Source organism: Bombyx mori, chromosome 13 (assembly GCF_030269925.1).
Source record: "Bombyx mori chromosome 13, ASM3026992v2".
NCBI lineage: Eukaryota > Metazoa > Arthropoda > Insecta > Lepidoptera > Bombycidae > Bombyx > Bombyx mori.
In genome coordinates, this window is record NC_085119.1 from 11,294,588 (window position 1) to 11,311,127 (window position 16,540).

Genomic DNA, 16,540 nt, shown 5'->3' on the forward strand with positions numbered 1-16,540 from the left:
TTGATATTCCACCTCAAGTCAAATCAAGTGTTTCGTTTTTGTTTTTAATTTTGCGATTAATATTATATATACCAATGTGAGTAATATACACTATATATTACTATTTCATGTAAATCTACTAGTTTAAAAGAGTTTAATAAAAATTTAATTTAATTTAATTTAATTAATATTCAAAAACACAAGTCGCTAATCGATAACCTTCCTTTTTTAAATTAGTTTTCTTTTGTTTTTTCGCAATAATTTGAGACAAATCGTTAAATTTCTTTTTGATGTCAAAACCAAATGAGAAAGACATTCTCTAACATGCTGGAATATAATAGTTAGGTAGAGTGGGAGAGTCTGAGAGTCAAACTAATTGAGACTACATTAGGTCCCAATATGGTATTCGCATTGTGATGTCTGGATCTGGTAATCACTCAGAACAAGGAGGAGTGTGTGCCCGTTCGTCTTTCACTCTTATATATAAATAAATCAATGAGAACCATCAAAAACGATTAATGAAAATTCCATTACACTTGTTATCTTTACTTTCTCTATGTTTCAGTTTTACGCGTTCAATTAGCGTTAATGAGGAAAACTGTACAAGTCCGAGAGCAACAAGACTATGACGTCCGTTTGTTACTTCATTAAATTTGTTGATTTTCCACGTGTTTAATAGTAAATATTTAGTTTTATTAAATATGCATCAAGAAAACTTATTAGCTATTTTAAATTGAACATGAACATGAAATACAGACAAACAAACGTATTTTTTTACAAATTTTGGCGCGTAGTATGAATAAATACCGTGACAATTACTTCGAAACAGCAACGGCTATGGCTAAACGTTTTCTGTTATGTTATTTAAAAGAGTACAAAAATCCAATGAGGTGAAGATCATTAAGCGACTCTTCGAACCTGTCGCCGCATTACACTAATTGACGCAATTAGAGGGATTGCCGAACGGAAATAAAAGTGGGCTCACCTTCATGAAACGCCGGCCCAGCCAATTAGCCTAGCGACTCGTAATTAGCCTCTTCAAGTACCCCACGCTGGATCAGTCTTGACACATACGAGCAAAGATCACGGCACCAAAAATATAGTTCATTTTCTTGTTAATATTTTTTTTAATACACGACACAAAAGTTTTTCGCGATCGGACGATGTTTAAATATAGAGCGCGCGGACACGTATGATCGCCTTGGAACACGGCAAGCGAGTGAGCGCGCTAGGCCGCTGACGGATAGACGCGGGAGGAGGTTAGCCGAATGCTTCCCTTCCTTTTCACGTACAAAAGCTCTGCGACTACGATGCTTTTCGCTCAGCACGGGCGGGCACTTGCGACCTTCTACGTATAGAGCGACACTTAACTCTGTAAGTGGGCAGATTTCACGCGGTATTGCATTTAGGCCTAAACAAAATGTGGAAATAATAAATTGACTTTTTATCAATTATTGCTTTTAAATCTAGAGACTTAGAATAAGAGTGAGTCTAGTAAAGCAAGTTCGCCGCAATCTTGTAACGTTTAAACATTTAGCTTGGCGTTATTTTTATTTATTTTTGTCCGCTAACAACGACAGATATTACCGAGATAGCCCAATAGCAACTTGAATCATTCAATGATCACTCAATAAATGTTTTTTATGAATACCTAACAGGTTATTTTGCAACGTATTCGAACTTGTATGATGTATGAAAAGGGACCCGTACATTGTATGACTGCTTTAATGAAAATAGCGATCCCCTATTCATCATTGATAAAGCAACGACACCTCGTTCATTGTGTCGCGTTTCGAAGCCGGCCGTCGGCGAATCAACTGAACTCATTCTTCATTCATTTTGCCTTTTTAAACACGGCAGCACGCTATCCGTAAGCTGTTCGTGAAATTATAAAGCTATACTTCGCGGATTGTAAGGCTGAATAATTTAAAATCAATACATTTAAAAATAATGGATAAATGGATAAACTTAAAAATAACCACATTTAAATTGATTTTTATGCTTCTTTTAAATTTTTACGTACCTTCAATTGACGTATTACATTACGTACCATTTTAATTAAAACCACTTTTACGGTTTAATCTCGCATTTCCTGACGTCATTATATAAGAATCGTCCGTGACAACGAAAACTGTAAGACGATCGGAAAGGTCGGGAATAATGTTTGTTTAATGACAATTAAAAAACACGCAAAACTAAACCGTAAAAATCGTTTTAATTATGTCTAAAAGTCGCGAAGACCTAACTGAAGAAAATACTATTTAACTTTTTTATTATGCAGGCTACTTGTACGATCGAGATTCTAAACATTAACACAAACAGCCAGTTGCACAAGCAAGACGTCCTCTAGTTTATTTAAGTAACGTGGAATATCAGGTTTTGTATAAAAAGAATGATCCGAGTTCTTCACCACTTAGCCTGTTTGCCTTGTTATCTTTTTTATGGTGGCATTTCTCCATTGAATCAATTAAAGCAACGTAAAGGGGTGTAATAAAAGATGATTTATTACCGAGGACTATAATAGTTTTTAATTATATTTCAAGAGGGTACCCTAGTCGATTATATTAGATGGATAATGTAAACGTGCAATGGAAAACTGGATGTCGGATTCGAAATTACTACTTCGACACCGCGATAGTTGCTAAACTTTTAGTATTTTTTAGGATTTTAAGAATCGTAGACCTAATTAAAGCTACTTTTACAAATTAATTTCGCCTACATTATTTCCGATGAACTGTAAATTAGTTATAGTAATATAACCCAGATAAAAAACCTATTACTTATTACATCTTAAATTGAATACATTCAACAAAAAACGAACTCAAATGTGGCTGTTAAAAAATAAACAACCTATAAATTGATTTGTATGTCAAATATGTGTACATATATAGTTGTTATATTATTGTATATTGCAAAACAACCGAGCAGTTATATGAATACGTTTAAATTACGAGCTAAACAAATCTAAAAGCGCGCCTTGCGTTCTGTATCAATTTGCGATCCATTCAATGTCGACCCGCAAAAATCAAGGTTGTGACACGGTTCAGTGCTGTTCTAAAAACTATATCGATAATAATATATTAATAGGATCAAGATAATAGTATGATAATCTATATCTTAAATACAAATAGCTATGAATGAATCTGAGGCTTGAAGTTAAATAAACTGCTTAAAAAAAAAGACAAACAATTCTGATTTTAACACCCGCAATTTAATTTTCATAGCCTATGACTGATTTTTTTTTTATTGCCCTTGTAGGCATACCTGCATGCGGCCCACCTGATGGTGAGTGGTTACCGTCGCCCATGGACTTCAGCAATGCCAGGGGCAGAGCCAAGCCGCTGCCTACCGTTTAATACTCTCCACAAGCCTCGTTTAAAGAAGGACATGTCATAGCGCTCGGGAAACACCGTGGAGGGGAGCTCATTCCATAGCCGGATGGTACGTGGCAAAAAATACCTCTGGAAACGCACTGTGGATGACCGCAGTGGCTCCAGGTAGTATGGATGAACTCTACTCCGGTGGCGGGCGGTGCGATGGTAAAAACGAGATGCCGGTATCATCTCGAACAATTCCTCAGAGCACTCCCCATGGAACATACGGTACAAAATACAAAGGGAACCGAAGTCCCTCCGCAGACCCAGAGGTTCCAAACGATCCGTGAGAATGGGATTATCGACTATCCGAACGAAAAGTTAAATGAGAAAATATCCATTTTACTATAACGTTTTAGATTGTTTAGCATTGACCAAAATAGATCACAAGAAACCGAGTAAAAGCTGAGACAATAATAGAACTATAACTTTCACAATAATCCACGGCCCTGTGCCACTTTAAACAAACGACAAAAAACTTGAAAATTAAATTTAGTGCGAAGGCTGTTCTTAAGACCTTCATTAATACTAAATAAACAACCAATATTGGTTTCGTAATGAATAAAAAGTATTTCAATATTGAAATATTTATTGATAAAATCGTGAATAGGTCAAAAGTTCAGTTCAGTTCACCAGTCGACAGCCTGGGACTGATAGAAATTTTAATCATATAATCACATAAATTCCATTTAGATTACATTTAGGAACATCTTTCAGGGTGCAATAAAATCGTAAGGCTCTAAAAATTTGGAATTTTTTGCTTGTACTTTTAAAATCATAGGATAACCGTTATTCCAATGCAAACGAGATTATAAACGCGCGATCTGTACTTAACAATCCTCATGACGTATTTTCGTGAAGCATTTAATACTAGATAGGCTTAAATCAGTTTTTTGACAGCAACAAAAAACTCTATTTGTATTTGAGAATTTGCTTACAACCATAACAAGGTTCAAAATAAATTGAAAATAAAATACCTAGTGGCTGTAAACGCATCGTTATCCTCGTAACAGGTACACCGCGCGCACGTCAATTAAATCTTGTGTGCATCTAACTAACAAGTAACAGAACACGATATACGGTGATACCGAATTCATCGATAAATCATGCGGACATCACTACACGTAGGGTAGGGCGGCCTGTATTGACGCATTCATTTTCTATACGCGTTTAATTTATTGCCGGGTAACTCGAGACATGTACGCTCACAAATCAAGCGTGCTTTTGCGTATTTTCAGCGGCGTTTTGTCAACCGCTCAATCGGAAGCGTATTCTAGAAGGGTTACTTTGAATGGTGTCTCTTTGATAGACAAGACTTAATTTGCATAGTCCGCACAAATCGTGTAATAATATAAAAAGGTTGCTTTAAAATAAGAATTAAAACTAGTTTTTAGGTCAAGCACCGTTTCAGATGTATTCTTTATTATTGTTTTTTTGTTGGTTAGTTTTTTGTAAACGCTATTTGCTGAAAATTATTTAATTCTTTATTATTGTTTTTTTTTGTTGGTTAGTTTTTTGCAAACGCTGAAAATTATTCAATTTGTTTCTTTCGAATGACTACAGACTTAATTTTGTGGATTTTGACCTATAGAAGGTTACGTAATGAATTTCATTAATTCTTAGAACGCAATTGGAGTTCATATTTTTCAATACATTTTTGCATTTACCATTTCCTTGTTTAAATCAAAGGCCGCTATAACTTATTAATGAACGTCAAGTTTTTTTTAATAACAGACATAACGTAGCCGTGTACATGTTTTCATGTTGGTACACTGGTAGCTTCCTTAAAAGAATATTTGATAAATATCTCGAAGTCTTTATACTTTTGCACAGCGACAAGTGCAATTCTTCAATGTATGTTAATTATTATTTAGAAGGTGCTCGTATGCTTACTGTGGGGCTGCCGATGTAACTTTATGATCAACCGCCGCTATAAGCAGCATTTTCACTTACTTAGCTAAAATCATTGTCTCAGACCTTAGTTCTGATCTAAAATTCCCGTTGTTTTTTCGAATGTACGGATAAGTTCACAGTCTTGGAATTAAATGATTACCGGAGTTCATGAACTTCGCAACGTAAATTACTCACGCTGGCCTCTAAATACGTATTCTCATCGATAAATACGCAAATCGAAAGTTTTTTTTTTTTTTTTTTGCTTAGATGGTTGGACGAGCTCACAGCCCACCTGGTGTTAAGTGGTTACTGGAGCCCATAGACATCTACAACGTAAATGCGCCACCCACCTTGAGATATAAGTTGTAAGGTCTCAGTATAGTTACAACGGCTGCCCCACCCTTCAAACCGAAACGCATTACTGCTTCACGGCAGAAATAGGCAGGGCGGTGGTACCTACCCGCGCGGACTCACAACAGGTCCTACCACCAGTAATTACGCAAATTATAATATTGCGGGTTTCACTTTTATTACACGATGTTATTCCTTCACCTTGGAAGTCAATCGTGAACATTTGTTGAGTACGTATTTCAATAGAAAAATTGGTACCCGCCTGTGAGATTCGAATACCGGTGCATCGCTTCAACACGAGTGCACCGGACGTCTTATCTTTTAGGCCACGACGACTTCACACAAGTTGGTAATTAGTAATTTGTGAGAATATCTTACGTATGGTTCACTACAAAACTCGGCATAATATGGCTCGACACGAATACACAGTCTTATCATTTAAACCGTGGCGATCTCTTACTGATTATTGGGATTGTTACGAGTATTTACAACGGCAGGACAGCTGTTGCATCAATACAATTTAACGGCAGCGGTATTTGCATTGTGACTATGAATTCCAACAACATCGAAAGCTCGAGATCCTTTTGAGCATTATAGATGATAAAAAATTAAAATCATTATAATTATACAAAAGGGAATTCCAACAAAAATAGAATTAAAGTATTAAACCCATTTAAAGTGGCTTATCCGGGAGCCGAGAAAAAAAAGCGCCTCGGCTTTAACGACGCCTTTCATTGAATTCGACTTAAACCAATTAATCACTCTTATCAGACCGTTTCCCTTGGAGTTTTTCAACGGAGGGACCGAAGGCTGACCATTCAGCCGTTGTGAGGTAAACGGAGCTATTGTGAGCCGTTTGCGGGCATTGTTGCCGGTCATTGTGCCGTAAACTGATGATGTTCGCGACCGCTTGTAGCAATCTCACGATATTTCTTTCCGGACGTTCGTCTTAAGGCTGACGATACGCGGCACATTTCGTAGACTTTTTTAGATTTGCGATCCTACGGGAAAACGGAAATATTTTCAATATTTCGTACGTTATTAGTTCATGCATTAGAAAACACTACATTATTATTATAACAATATATAATTGCGCAATTTTTTTTATTGCTTAGTTTGGTGGACGACCTCACAGCCCACCTGGTGTTAAGTGGTTACTGAAGCCCATAGACATCTAAAACGTAAATGCGCCATCCACCTTGAGATAAGTTCTAAGGTCTCAGTATAGGTACAACGGCTGCCCCGCCCTTCAAACCGAAACGCATTACTGCTTCACGGCAGAAATAGGCAGGGTGATGGTACCAACCCGTGCGGACTCACAAGAGGTCCTACCACCAGTGAAAATGCACGATTCGCGGCAGACATAAGTACAATGATGGTACTATATTTTCCGTGCTCACCGTTTCCTATTACTAATAATATACAGGCTAGAAAAGAAGAAAGATTCATGGAGATATATCCGTAATATAAAATTTGTGAGGAACCAAATAATTTCACAAATAACTCCGTTTAATTCCTCGTTTGGGAGTCCCCGCTCCGGCGTTTCATAAGACTTTGCAAAGAAAACAACGAAACAGGTATTAGCATAAATTATACGAAACACATTTCGGCAGTTCACGGCGCGGTAATGAGTACTTAAGGTTTTCATGTGAACGGATTTAAATCACGTGAGGGCTATGAGTATATATATTCACTTTAGACAGAGGCTTGCTGACGGGTAGGTACCTACCACCATCCCGCCTATTTCTGCCGTGAAACAGTGATGCGTTTCGGTTTGAAAGGTGGGGTAGCCGTTGTAACTATACTGAGACCTTAGAACTTATGTTTCAAGGTAGGTGGCGCATTTACGTTGTAGATATCTATGGGCTACAGTAACCACTTAACACCAGGTGGGCCGTGGGCTCGTCCACCCATTTAAGCAATAAAAAATAAAATTGTAATTTTCAATTTACTCCTTCTTTATATTATCAAAATAATAATAATTCAGTGATAATAATTCGATTCAATTTATAAAATTAAGCAAATTTTCATCAATATTTCTTAATGACGTTATCACGTAAAACTATCGTCCGTAATCCGACTTTACAGACAATAATTTTTTTCTTTTGCCAAACGATTACAATGAAACACTTAACGATGCCCCAAAGTTCGTCTCGATTCGTCACTGTCAGCCTTATGGAGATCAGCGCGCACAAACGCAAAGACAAACACACAAAAAACTGTATACGATTTTCTTAAATGAATAAATCTATTAAACCAACCAACACACGTGATGAAGTGTTGTTTAGTCAACCTGTTTACCATTTGCTACGAACAACAACAAACACGAAACAGAGTATTTTGAACTGTGTTAAAGACCAAGGTAGATCAGGATTATTTATTGCAATAGATGAGTACACGAGCTCTCAACCAACCCGATGTCGAGTGGTACCGAAACATCAGAAATGTCGCATGCAAAAGCAATTACAAAAATCGGTTGTCTGTAAAGTCGGTTTACTGACGATAGTTGAACGTGACAACGTCATAAGAAAATACTGATGGAATGGTGTCATTTTTCAAAAGAAAATTTTAAGTTTATTTGTTTGATAGATATTTTGTATGAACAATTGACACCACATGCACTTTTCACTGAACTTCATACTTGACGAAAACATGTAAATGTATTATTGTATAGCAGCTGTCCACGCGGATGCATCGCAGAGAGACAGATGTCGAACGCTGTCGAACGCTGCCGAACGCGGAGGCCGATTGTGCCTCTTTATTACTCGTTGCACACTCTCGCTTGCACTATAAGCCTTAAATGGAACGCCTCAGAGCGAGGCAACGCCGCATGAGTCATGTTTTTTCGTGCGTCCAGCCGGCTCCATCGAATTATAAGACGTTGTCACATCAAAAATAAACGTCAATCAAATACAAAATTTGTATTTGTGATTAAATCACGTAACATAAACCCAATCCAATAAACTATATCTTTTTTGTGGGTGAGTTTACAGCTAACACCCAACTTATAGATCTCAATCGACTATTTATAAGAAAATGTACAATAAAGTCAAACACCGTAAAATTAAAAAAGAACCTTAAAATTGATAAAGCGGTTCATTTGAGTGTAAAATAAGTAATTGTAGTTAGTGTATTGCGTTAGTTAGGAAAAAATAGATTACGTTGAGGTGCTAGCAACTACCATGAAATATTGACGAATATTACCGTTTCTTTTTCATTATGCCTAGCCATGAAATTAAAGTAACGATTTGAGGTAAACAAAGTTACAAACATAATTAAAACAACATTCTGATATACAAATGAAGTTGTGTATTATATTTTCTAAAACACACAGAGGTATAAAGATTGTAACATGAATTGAAAAAAATTAAATTCATTTTCTTTTATTGCTATGAACGGGCCCACAAGACTGGTGAACTATCGGAAAGCACAACGTGCATTAAAATGTTAACAAAAAAGAACGAAAAACTTTAACAAAAATAAAGTTAAAAAAATACATTTTGTATTTGAGAACAATAGCTTCTACTTTGATCCACAAAAAAAAACGTCGTAACAATTTCTGTAGTCAAAAATGCTCCAATATAAATTTCGTGCGGATCAAATCGGTGCAACCATTATGTCGCCAACGTGACAAATCTAAATATCGTACGAAGATTTAAATAATAAGTACCCCGCCGCCGTGAGCATCATGGGAAATGTAAATAGCGGGGTCCAACGCAATATAGTCAGTCTATTTGTGCTTTTAACTAATCTATAAATTAATTGATAGATGCCTCGCTGTGGGGTTGGAGTAGCCAGTTCAAAACTGTTTAAATGCGACTAAAAATTCGTAGTGATTTAATGAGGAGATATAAAACTAGTTTTTACTACGAATATAGTTTTGTTTAAACTCTTTTCGGAAATTGTACAAATGTATTATTGTTTTTGAAGTTTTACTTCTTTAGGCGCGTTATGAAAAATTGATGAGAGTGAAATTTTAGGATGCGCGCGCACCGTGATACAAAATTATCAGAAATGAAGTTGCCCACTAAATCGCTCATTACAATACAACCGACGTAACTTGGCGAGTCTGAATATAGCCGCAGGTGAACTTTCGCGCATGTACACTCGTAAAAAAGTGTTATTAGCATTCATTTTTAACGTTAAATATTTATTATTAAGTATTTAATATTAAAAAAAAAAAAGTGTGTGTGTCCGCTCCGACGCACGACTGGAGTTTACTGGATATAAAAAATTAAACGAAACAATACGAGAAATAGTTCTATATTACGACAACACGATACACTACAGATTATTAACAAATTAACGAGACACAAAACAAACGACTAACAAATATATGAAAATACAATAATGAGAGAAACGCGCGATCAGTACGAGGCTTTGTGGCGGACTGCCGGCGCAGCAGCCCGGCGTCACCTGCGATAACGCATTTCGTGTGACATGCGCAATCAGGCGCATAACGCATTTCGTGTGACATGCTAGTACGATTTTGGTCCCCATAATTTTCATACCCCGGGCCTATATATGTAAATCGATTCTAAAGGAGTAAACTCCAAAAAGTGTGTGTGTCCGCTCCGACGCACGACTGGAGTTTACTGGATATAAAAAATTAAACGAAACAATACGAGAAATAGTTCTATATTACGACAACACGATACACTACAGATTATTAACAAATTAACGAGACACAAAACAAACGACTAACAAATATATGAAAATACAATAATGAGAGAAACGCGCGATCAGTACGAGGCTTTGTGGCGGACTGCCGGCGCAGCAGCCCGGCGTCACCTGCGATAACGCATTTCGTGTGACATGCGCAATCAGGCGCATAACGCATTTCGTGTGACATGCTAGTACGATTTTGGTCCCCATAATTTTCATACCCCGGGCCTATATATGTAAATCGATTCTAAAGGAGTAAACTCCAATAATAAAAAAAAAAGTGTGTGTGTCCGCTCCGACGCACAACTGGAGTTTACTGGATATAAAAAATTAAACGAAACAATACGAGAAATAGTTCTATATTACGACAACACGATACACTACAGATTATTAACAAATTAACGAGACACAAAACAAACGACTAACAAATATATGAAAATACAATAATGAGAGAAACGCGCGATCAGTACGAGGCTTTGTGGCGGACTGCCGGCGCAGCAGCCCGGCGTCACCTGCGATAACGCATTTCGTGTGACATGCGCAATCAGGCGCATAACGCATTTCGTGTGACATGCTAGTACGATTTTGGTCCCCATAATTTTCATACCCCGGGCCTATATATGTAAATCGATTCTAAAGGAGTAAACTCCAATAATAAAAATAAAGTATAACTTCTTACGCGCGTACATAAGTACACGCACCCTTTTTATTTTTATTAAATATATCTTATGACATCTATGCATCATTTAAACCACTTTAAGAATTCAAACAAATAAAATACAATCTTAATACGCCTACATATACGTGAGGTCTGCGTCATAACAATTATTTAAACATCACACATCAATACGAAACAGATTTGAAAGCAATCGTAGTTTGCTTACTGAGTTGTGACATGGCCACAGAAACAAACCACTTAATGTTGAGTGTTCACGATCGCTCATGGACATTAACAAAGTCTGGAGCATAAATCATTCGCAGTCCACTCCAGAGAGTGCAAGAGTCCAGTCCAAGCCAGAACTTTTTTTCAGACCTCGTTTGACGAGGCACCATGACTGGGAGTTTAACAACAGACCATCCAAATAACAACTGGTGGTAGGACCTCTTGAGAGTCCGCACGGGTAGGTACCACCGCCCTACCTATTTCTGCCGTGAAGAAGTATTGCGTTTCGGTTTGAAGGGTGGGGCAGCCGTGTACTGAGACTTAGAACTGATGATATCTCAAGGTGGGTGGTGCATTTACGTTGTAGATGTCTATGGGGTCCAGTAACCACTTAACACCAGGTGGGCTGTGAGCTCGTCCACCCATCTAAGCAATAAAAATAACAATTCCTGAAAGCATTCTCCGTTCAACATCCGTATGCCCGTACTATTAACTAATAAGAACTTAAAATTGTATTCTTAGCGTCATCTTGTATAAATCTAAATGTCCGAAAGAACAACCGCCGACAACCCCCCGGCACCGGGGCCCAATCGTCCATTCAGCACGCAGCGTGGCCATAAAATTAAATAAATCCGTTATTTTTCAGGGTGAGAAATGTACGGATCCGTCCTGGCCGGTCAATCGGGCGGCACGATAACGGCACACATTTGTAAAGATTTCGCCGGCCCACGCCGGAGACCATTCTCCGGAGTTCGTGGCCATACGTTTACGTAGACTTATAATGTTTTAGAATAGTCATTAAGAAGTGACCCGACCCGATGAATCCGTCCTGAACTAAAATATATACATTATCATGTGCCAAAAAAGACTGGGCTGGACTGGGCTGGACTGGACTGAGGAGGAGGTGTCCTCAAAATACTCGTGGACTGTGTGAATGAGTTTATGCAACAAAAGGGTATGTGTGCAAAGAAGAAGCATAATAGGCCTGAATGGAAAAAGAGGACATCGACCTCGCACTGTGGGATAAAAGAAGAAGCAAGAAGACTTATGAATTTGCCTTAATCAGTACACGTGATAATCGACCTATAGATAATTTTAATATGAAATATTTCGTTGCTCAAATGGTCGGGAGACTAATCTACAATTAATATTATAAACAATATTACTGACGGACAACTATTGGTAATTAACAAATTAAAGAGCAGGCGGCTAGCGTGGTATGGACATGTGATGCGTAGAGAGAAGATGCATGTGACTAGGAGATGTATGGAAATGAGGTAGAGGGGGAAGAGATCGACCGAAGAAGACATGGATGGAGTGTGTGAATGACGATATAAGAGAGAGAAGAGTGAGTTTTGAGATGACGGCTGATAGAAGAAAATGGAAGAGAAAAATTAGCTGTGACGACACCACCTAGTGGGATAAGGTGGAGAAAAAGAGAAGACTACTCACCGACAACAAACTCTCAGCCACGATCGTCAAAAACACCATACTTCACGCCGGCGACTAACTGATCGAAGCTGTAATCCGTAAAGTAATATTAAAAATAATTTTAGGTCATTTATTTAAAATAACAGGATGTTGGTATCATTTTATGATACGATACAGACGCAGGAGTATAAAAACAAGGAGTTCGCTTGAAATCGAATGTTCCAGTAAATCTGAGTACGTCCATAAACCGCTGTAATTCCCAATAAAACTAATTTTATCAGATTTCGGTTTCATTAGTAGAGCATATTTTAACATCTTGTCCTGTCTTCGCGTTCAAAAGGATGTGGCTTAAAGCACACCTAAGCTAGTGAGGCTAAGCTGCGAATAAATGAAAATTGATTTTAAGATTGCGACGCCACAGTACGACTGGTTGACAAATAATATGGGCTTAGCCGAAACCCACATATAAACTGCCGTCATCATATACAGTTTACCAATTTAGTCCAACGATTTTTTCTTGTCTCTCTCTTTGTAGAAGAAAAAGAAAGAGATTTGCAATCGTAATCAAACATCGTTTATGGTATAGCAGCATCCGTTCTATTTTCTTTTATGTTGTTTGTTATATTAGGTTCGGGAAATTTCTAAAATATTTTCGTCGAAATGCGGTACCTACTTTGATTTGACCCTTTTTAATTTGTATTGTAAGTAATGCTTTTATTACGTATTGGTTGTACAGGATGTTGTGTAGTAGATATGTATGATGTAGTAAAATATGTATTTGGACCGTGTTGCATGTCTGAAATATGCGGGAAATAAGCAGTTTTAACCTTTTTATTCCTAATTTGTTATCAACTTGCAAACAAACAGCAAAATATCAAAATTTCCCCAGTGCTTTTGCATAACAGTGGAAACGGACATGGAAAATTTTGCATATTTCAGACAAAAAATCTGATACCGTATTCTCTTTTTTAAAAGAAATTAACTTCAGTGTACACAGAGAAAACATATATATTTTTATATTAAAATATTATGCTACAGTATTATTTAAAGACGAGAGTGCACGTTGTTTTTTTAAATTACCAAAAGATTTGTGTTTCTAGACAGGGGGAAGACAATTAAAATCTCAGATGTACGTATGTATGAGTCACATAAGTTGTTTCTAATAAGGTTGCATACATGATTCATCTAAGAACTTTTAAGGCACTTTCGAGCTTTAGCTATATTATTTTTAGACTCCGATAAAAACAAACGAGAATTTTTCGATAAGCTACGATTTAATCTAAGTTATTTTTAAACTGCGCAGGACTTATATCGACCGCTCAAAACAATAGCACTTTTAATCGAAAATTTTCAGCTGCTTACTATTATAATGTATTAAAGACAATTTAATTAGTTACGCTTGATGTTCACCAAAAAAAAACTATTGTTGCCGAACGAAGAATAAAATTTAAACAAAAAAAAACACTGATGCCATTCGAACACAACGAAAAAAATTAAAAAATTATGCAGCGTGAACGCATTCTACGTAACTAATTGTCATAATAATGCAAAAAAAAACATAAAAATTCGTGGGAATTTAACGGTATGTAATGAGTTCAATAAAGAAGCGTCTGTTTAATATTGTAAGAGGGACGTGATTAAGTTTGGGGCTTAATATCCGGCGGGGATGCGCAAGACATAATGCACTTTTGGTTCGTGCCTAGGGCCGCCACGAGATACGTTTTATTATTTTCAATTAATCAGTTCCGTTACTATTCAAGAAAACGCGGGGAAGCATATTGCATCGAGTTTCAAACTAGACACGACCTTCAGCAATGAAGAGACCGACTCAGATGAAGAAGTTTTTTTTTTTACCACAGGAGAAAATCGCCGGATCCCCACCCGCACGGCAGGTGGGGTATGTGGGAGTCGAACCTCACTAAAAACTCCTGCCGCTCACAGCCGACGCCCTACCCCGGACCGGGCGGAAACCCAGTCGGAGCTATTGAGACGGCGGGAGAGGGTTTACGCAGAGCACATTACATCCATCCCGCCGTCCCCCAGACGCCGGACCGGCGGCCGCCAGCAACATGACCGCCGGTTCCCTCGGTCGACGGGCCAAGAGCCCGATTGATAGTGCCGCGCTACACCTTCCCTCGGAGCGGTCGGGGGAACGCGACCTACCACGCCGCCCTACGCCTAGGTTCCTCCCCGCACAAAGCGGGTGGAGCCCGAAGCTCTTAGGGGGCCGGGTTACGGACGGGACCCCGATCCCGACCCCAGATGAAGAAGTTAGGTACTATTCAAGAAATACAAAGGCCATAACCCAAATTTGTATTTAGCACTTATTTGTACCATTAGAACTTAGTATTAATTCCTTAGGTATAATAGTGCTAATCTGGTTTAAACAATTACCGTTATTAAATCAACAACACTAACAATACAACAACAATATCATAAATATAAAATGTTTATGAAGTAAACAGAAATAAACGAAATGTTCATTAAAAAGCTTAATTTTTTTTATTGCCCTGAGCACTTATCCGCATAATCCGTACTTAATCTCTGGAAGCCCGAAATCCGTTTTACTACGAATCCTCAAAATACATCTCAATCATAGTACTCATTTTATTTTCCTACCATAACCATCTACAGTAAAAGCGTCCTTCATTCGCGTTTTCTCTATTCGCGGATTAAAAAAAGGCGACCCAATACCTATGTTAGCGGCTAATCTTATACCTTTAAAAGAGCAATTCTTGTATATTAATATATATTTAATCTGAATCTCGGAAACGACTTCAACGATTTTCATAAAATTTAGTATACAAGGGATTTCGGAGGCGATAAATCGATCTAGCTAAGATTTATTTTCAGAAAATGTTGTTTTATTCGTGTTTTCAATAATCAACTCTTCCCGACATCTATTGGCGAATAATAATGCTATTTTTCTTAATTGAGGGCAACTAACCGCCTTAAAGACACAACAATATGGCGTTATCAAAAAAAATCATCTCGTCATCATCATCATCTAGTGATTTCTTTATTCGCGGATCTAGCGCTTTTCCATATTCACATTCGCGGCGGATTCACGGAACGTATACCTTGCAAATAAAGAGCCTTTACTGTATAATCCTAAACGAGTATATTTTTTAAATATTCCACATCGGAAAAATAGTACAGCGGTAGCCCTGTTAATTTGCCATATCAAACTGGCCAGTAGCAAATAGGATGCGACCAACGTAACAGTAGGGACGCACCACCCATTGAACTATTCAACTCGCTACGTACAACATTGCACAATTGCCTTGCACCTTATCTCAATGCAAGAAAGAACTTTTTTAAATAACAAACTAATCCATAACGGCAAATATTATAAAACTGAGTATTTAGCAGGGAGAAACGTGTGTATGACGTTATAAAATAAAATTGAAGCCGCAAGGGCACTCCACGCGGATCTAATTAAATGATAAGTGATATCTGAGATTAATGTCCTCTAAAGAAATCAAGACAGAACGAATGTAAGCGGTCTCTCATTCAATCTAGGTTCAAACTTTAATTAGAAACTGAACAAAGTTGTTATATGAATATAATATGGTTATGTGAAGGCTATTAGCTTGTACTTGCCGAATCAATTGTGTAAATGTTGGCATTTTTTATTCTATAAATAATTTACAAAATGATATAGAATTAAATCATAATGTCTGTTTCTAAATATTCACATAAAAAAAATTGCAGTGTCATATCTTTCTCACAGTACTTCCCAATGAGTATTCAAAATAATCTTTATTTACGCCGCCATTGTGCGCCACACGACAAAGTTAATGGAGTGTAGGCTCGTACTCATATTAACACCAAATACGGATTAGGGGCTCAATACCACATCCCGTCATATTAGCCAAAACCATTAAAATGATCCTAATTTACATTACAATGAATTTACCAAATCCCTAAACGCGCTAATTCTTAGTTTTCTCATATAGGTATT

The 16,540-nt window shown here is 37.4% G+C and overlaps 1 protein-coding gene across 2 annotated transcripts in view; it reads right to left on the reverse strand.

Annotated features, from left to right (window-relative positions):
- Positions 1 to 16,540, reverse strand: part of LOC692949 (beadex/dLMO protein) — an 84,157-nt gene that overhangs the window by 66,952 nt on the left and 665 nt on the right. The window contains exon 2 of one of the 2 annotated variants that reach the window (XM_038014745.2): positions 965 to 1,390. In XM_038014745.2, coding sequence (XP_037870673.1) covers positions 965 to 970 — 6 coding nt within the window. In that variant the 5' untranslated portion in view covers positions 971 to 1,390. 2 annotated transcript variants of the gene reach the window in all.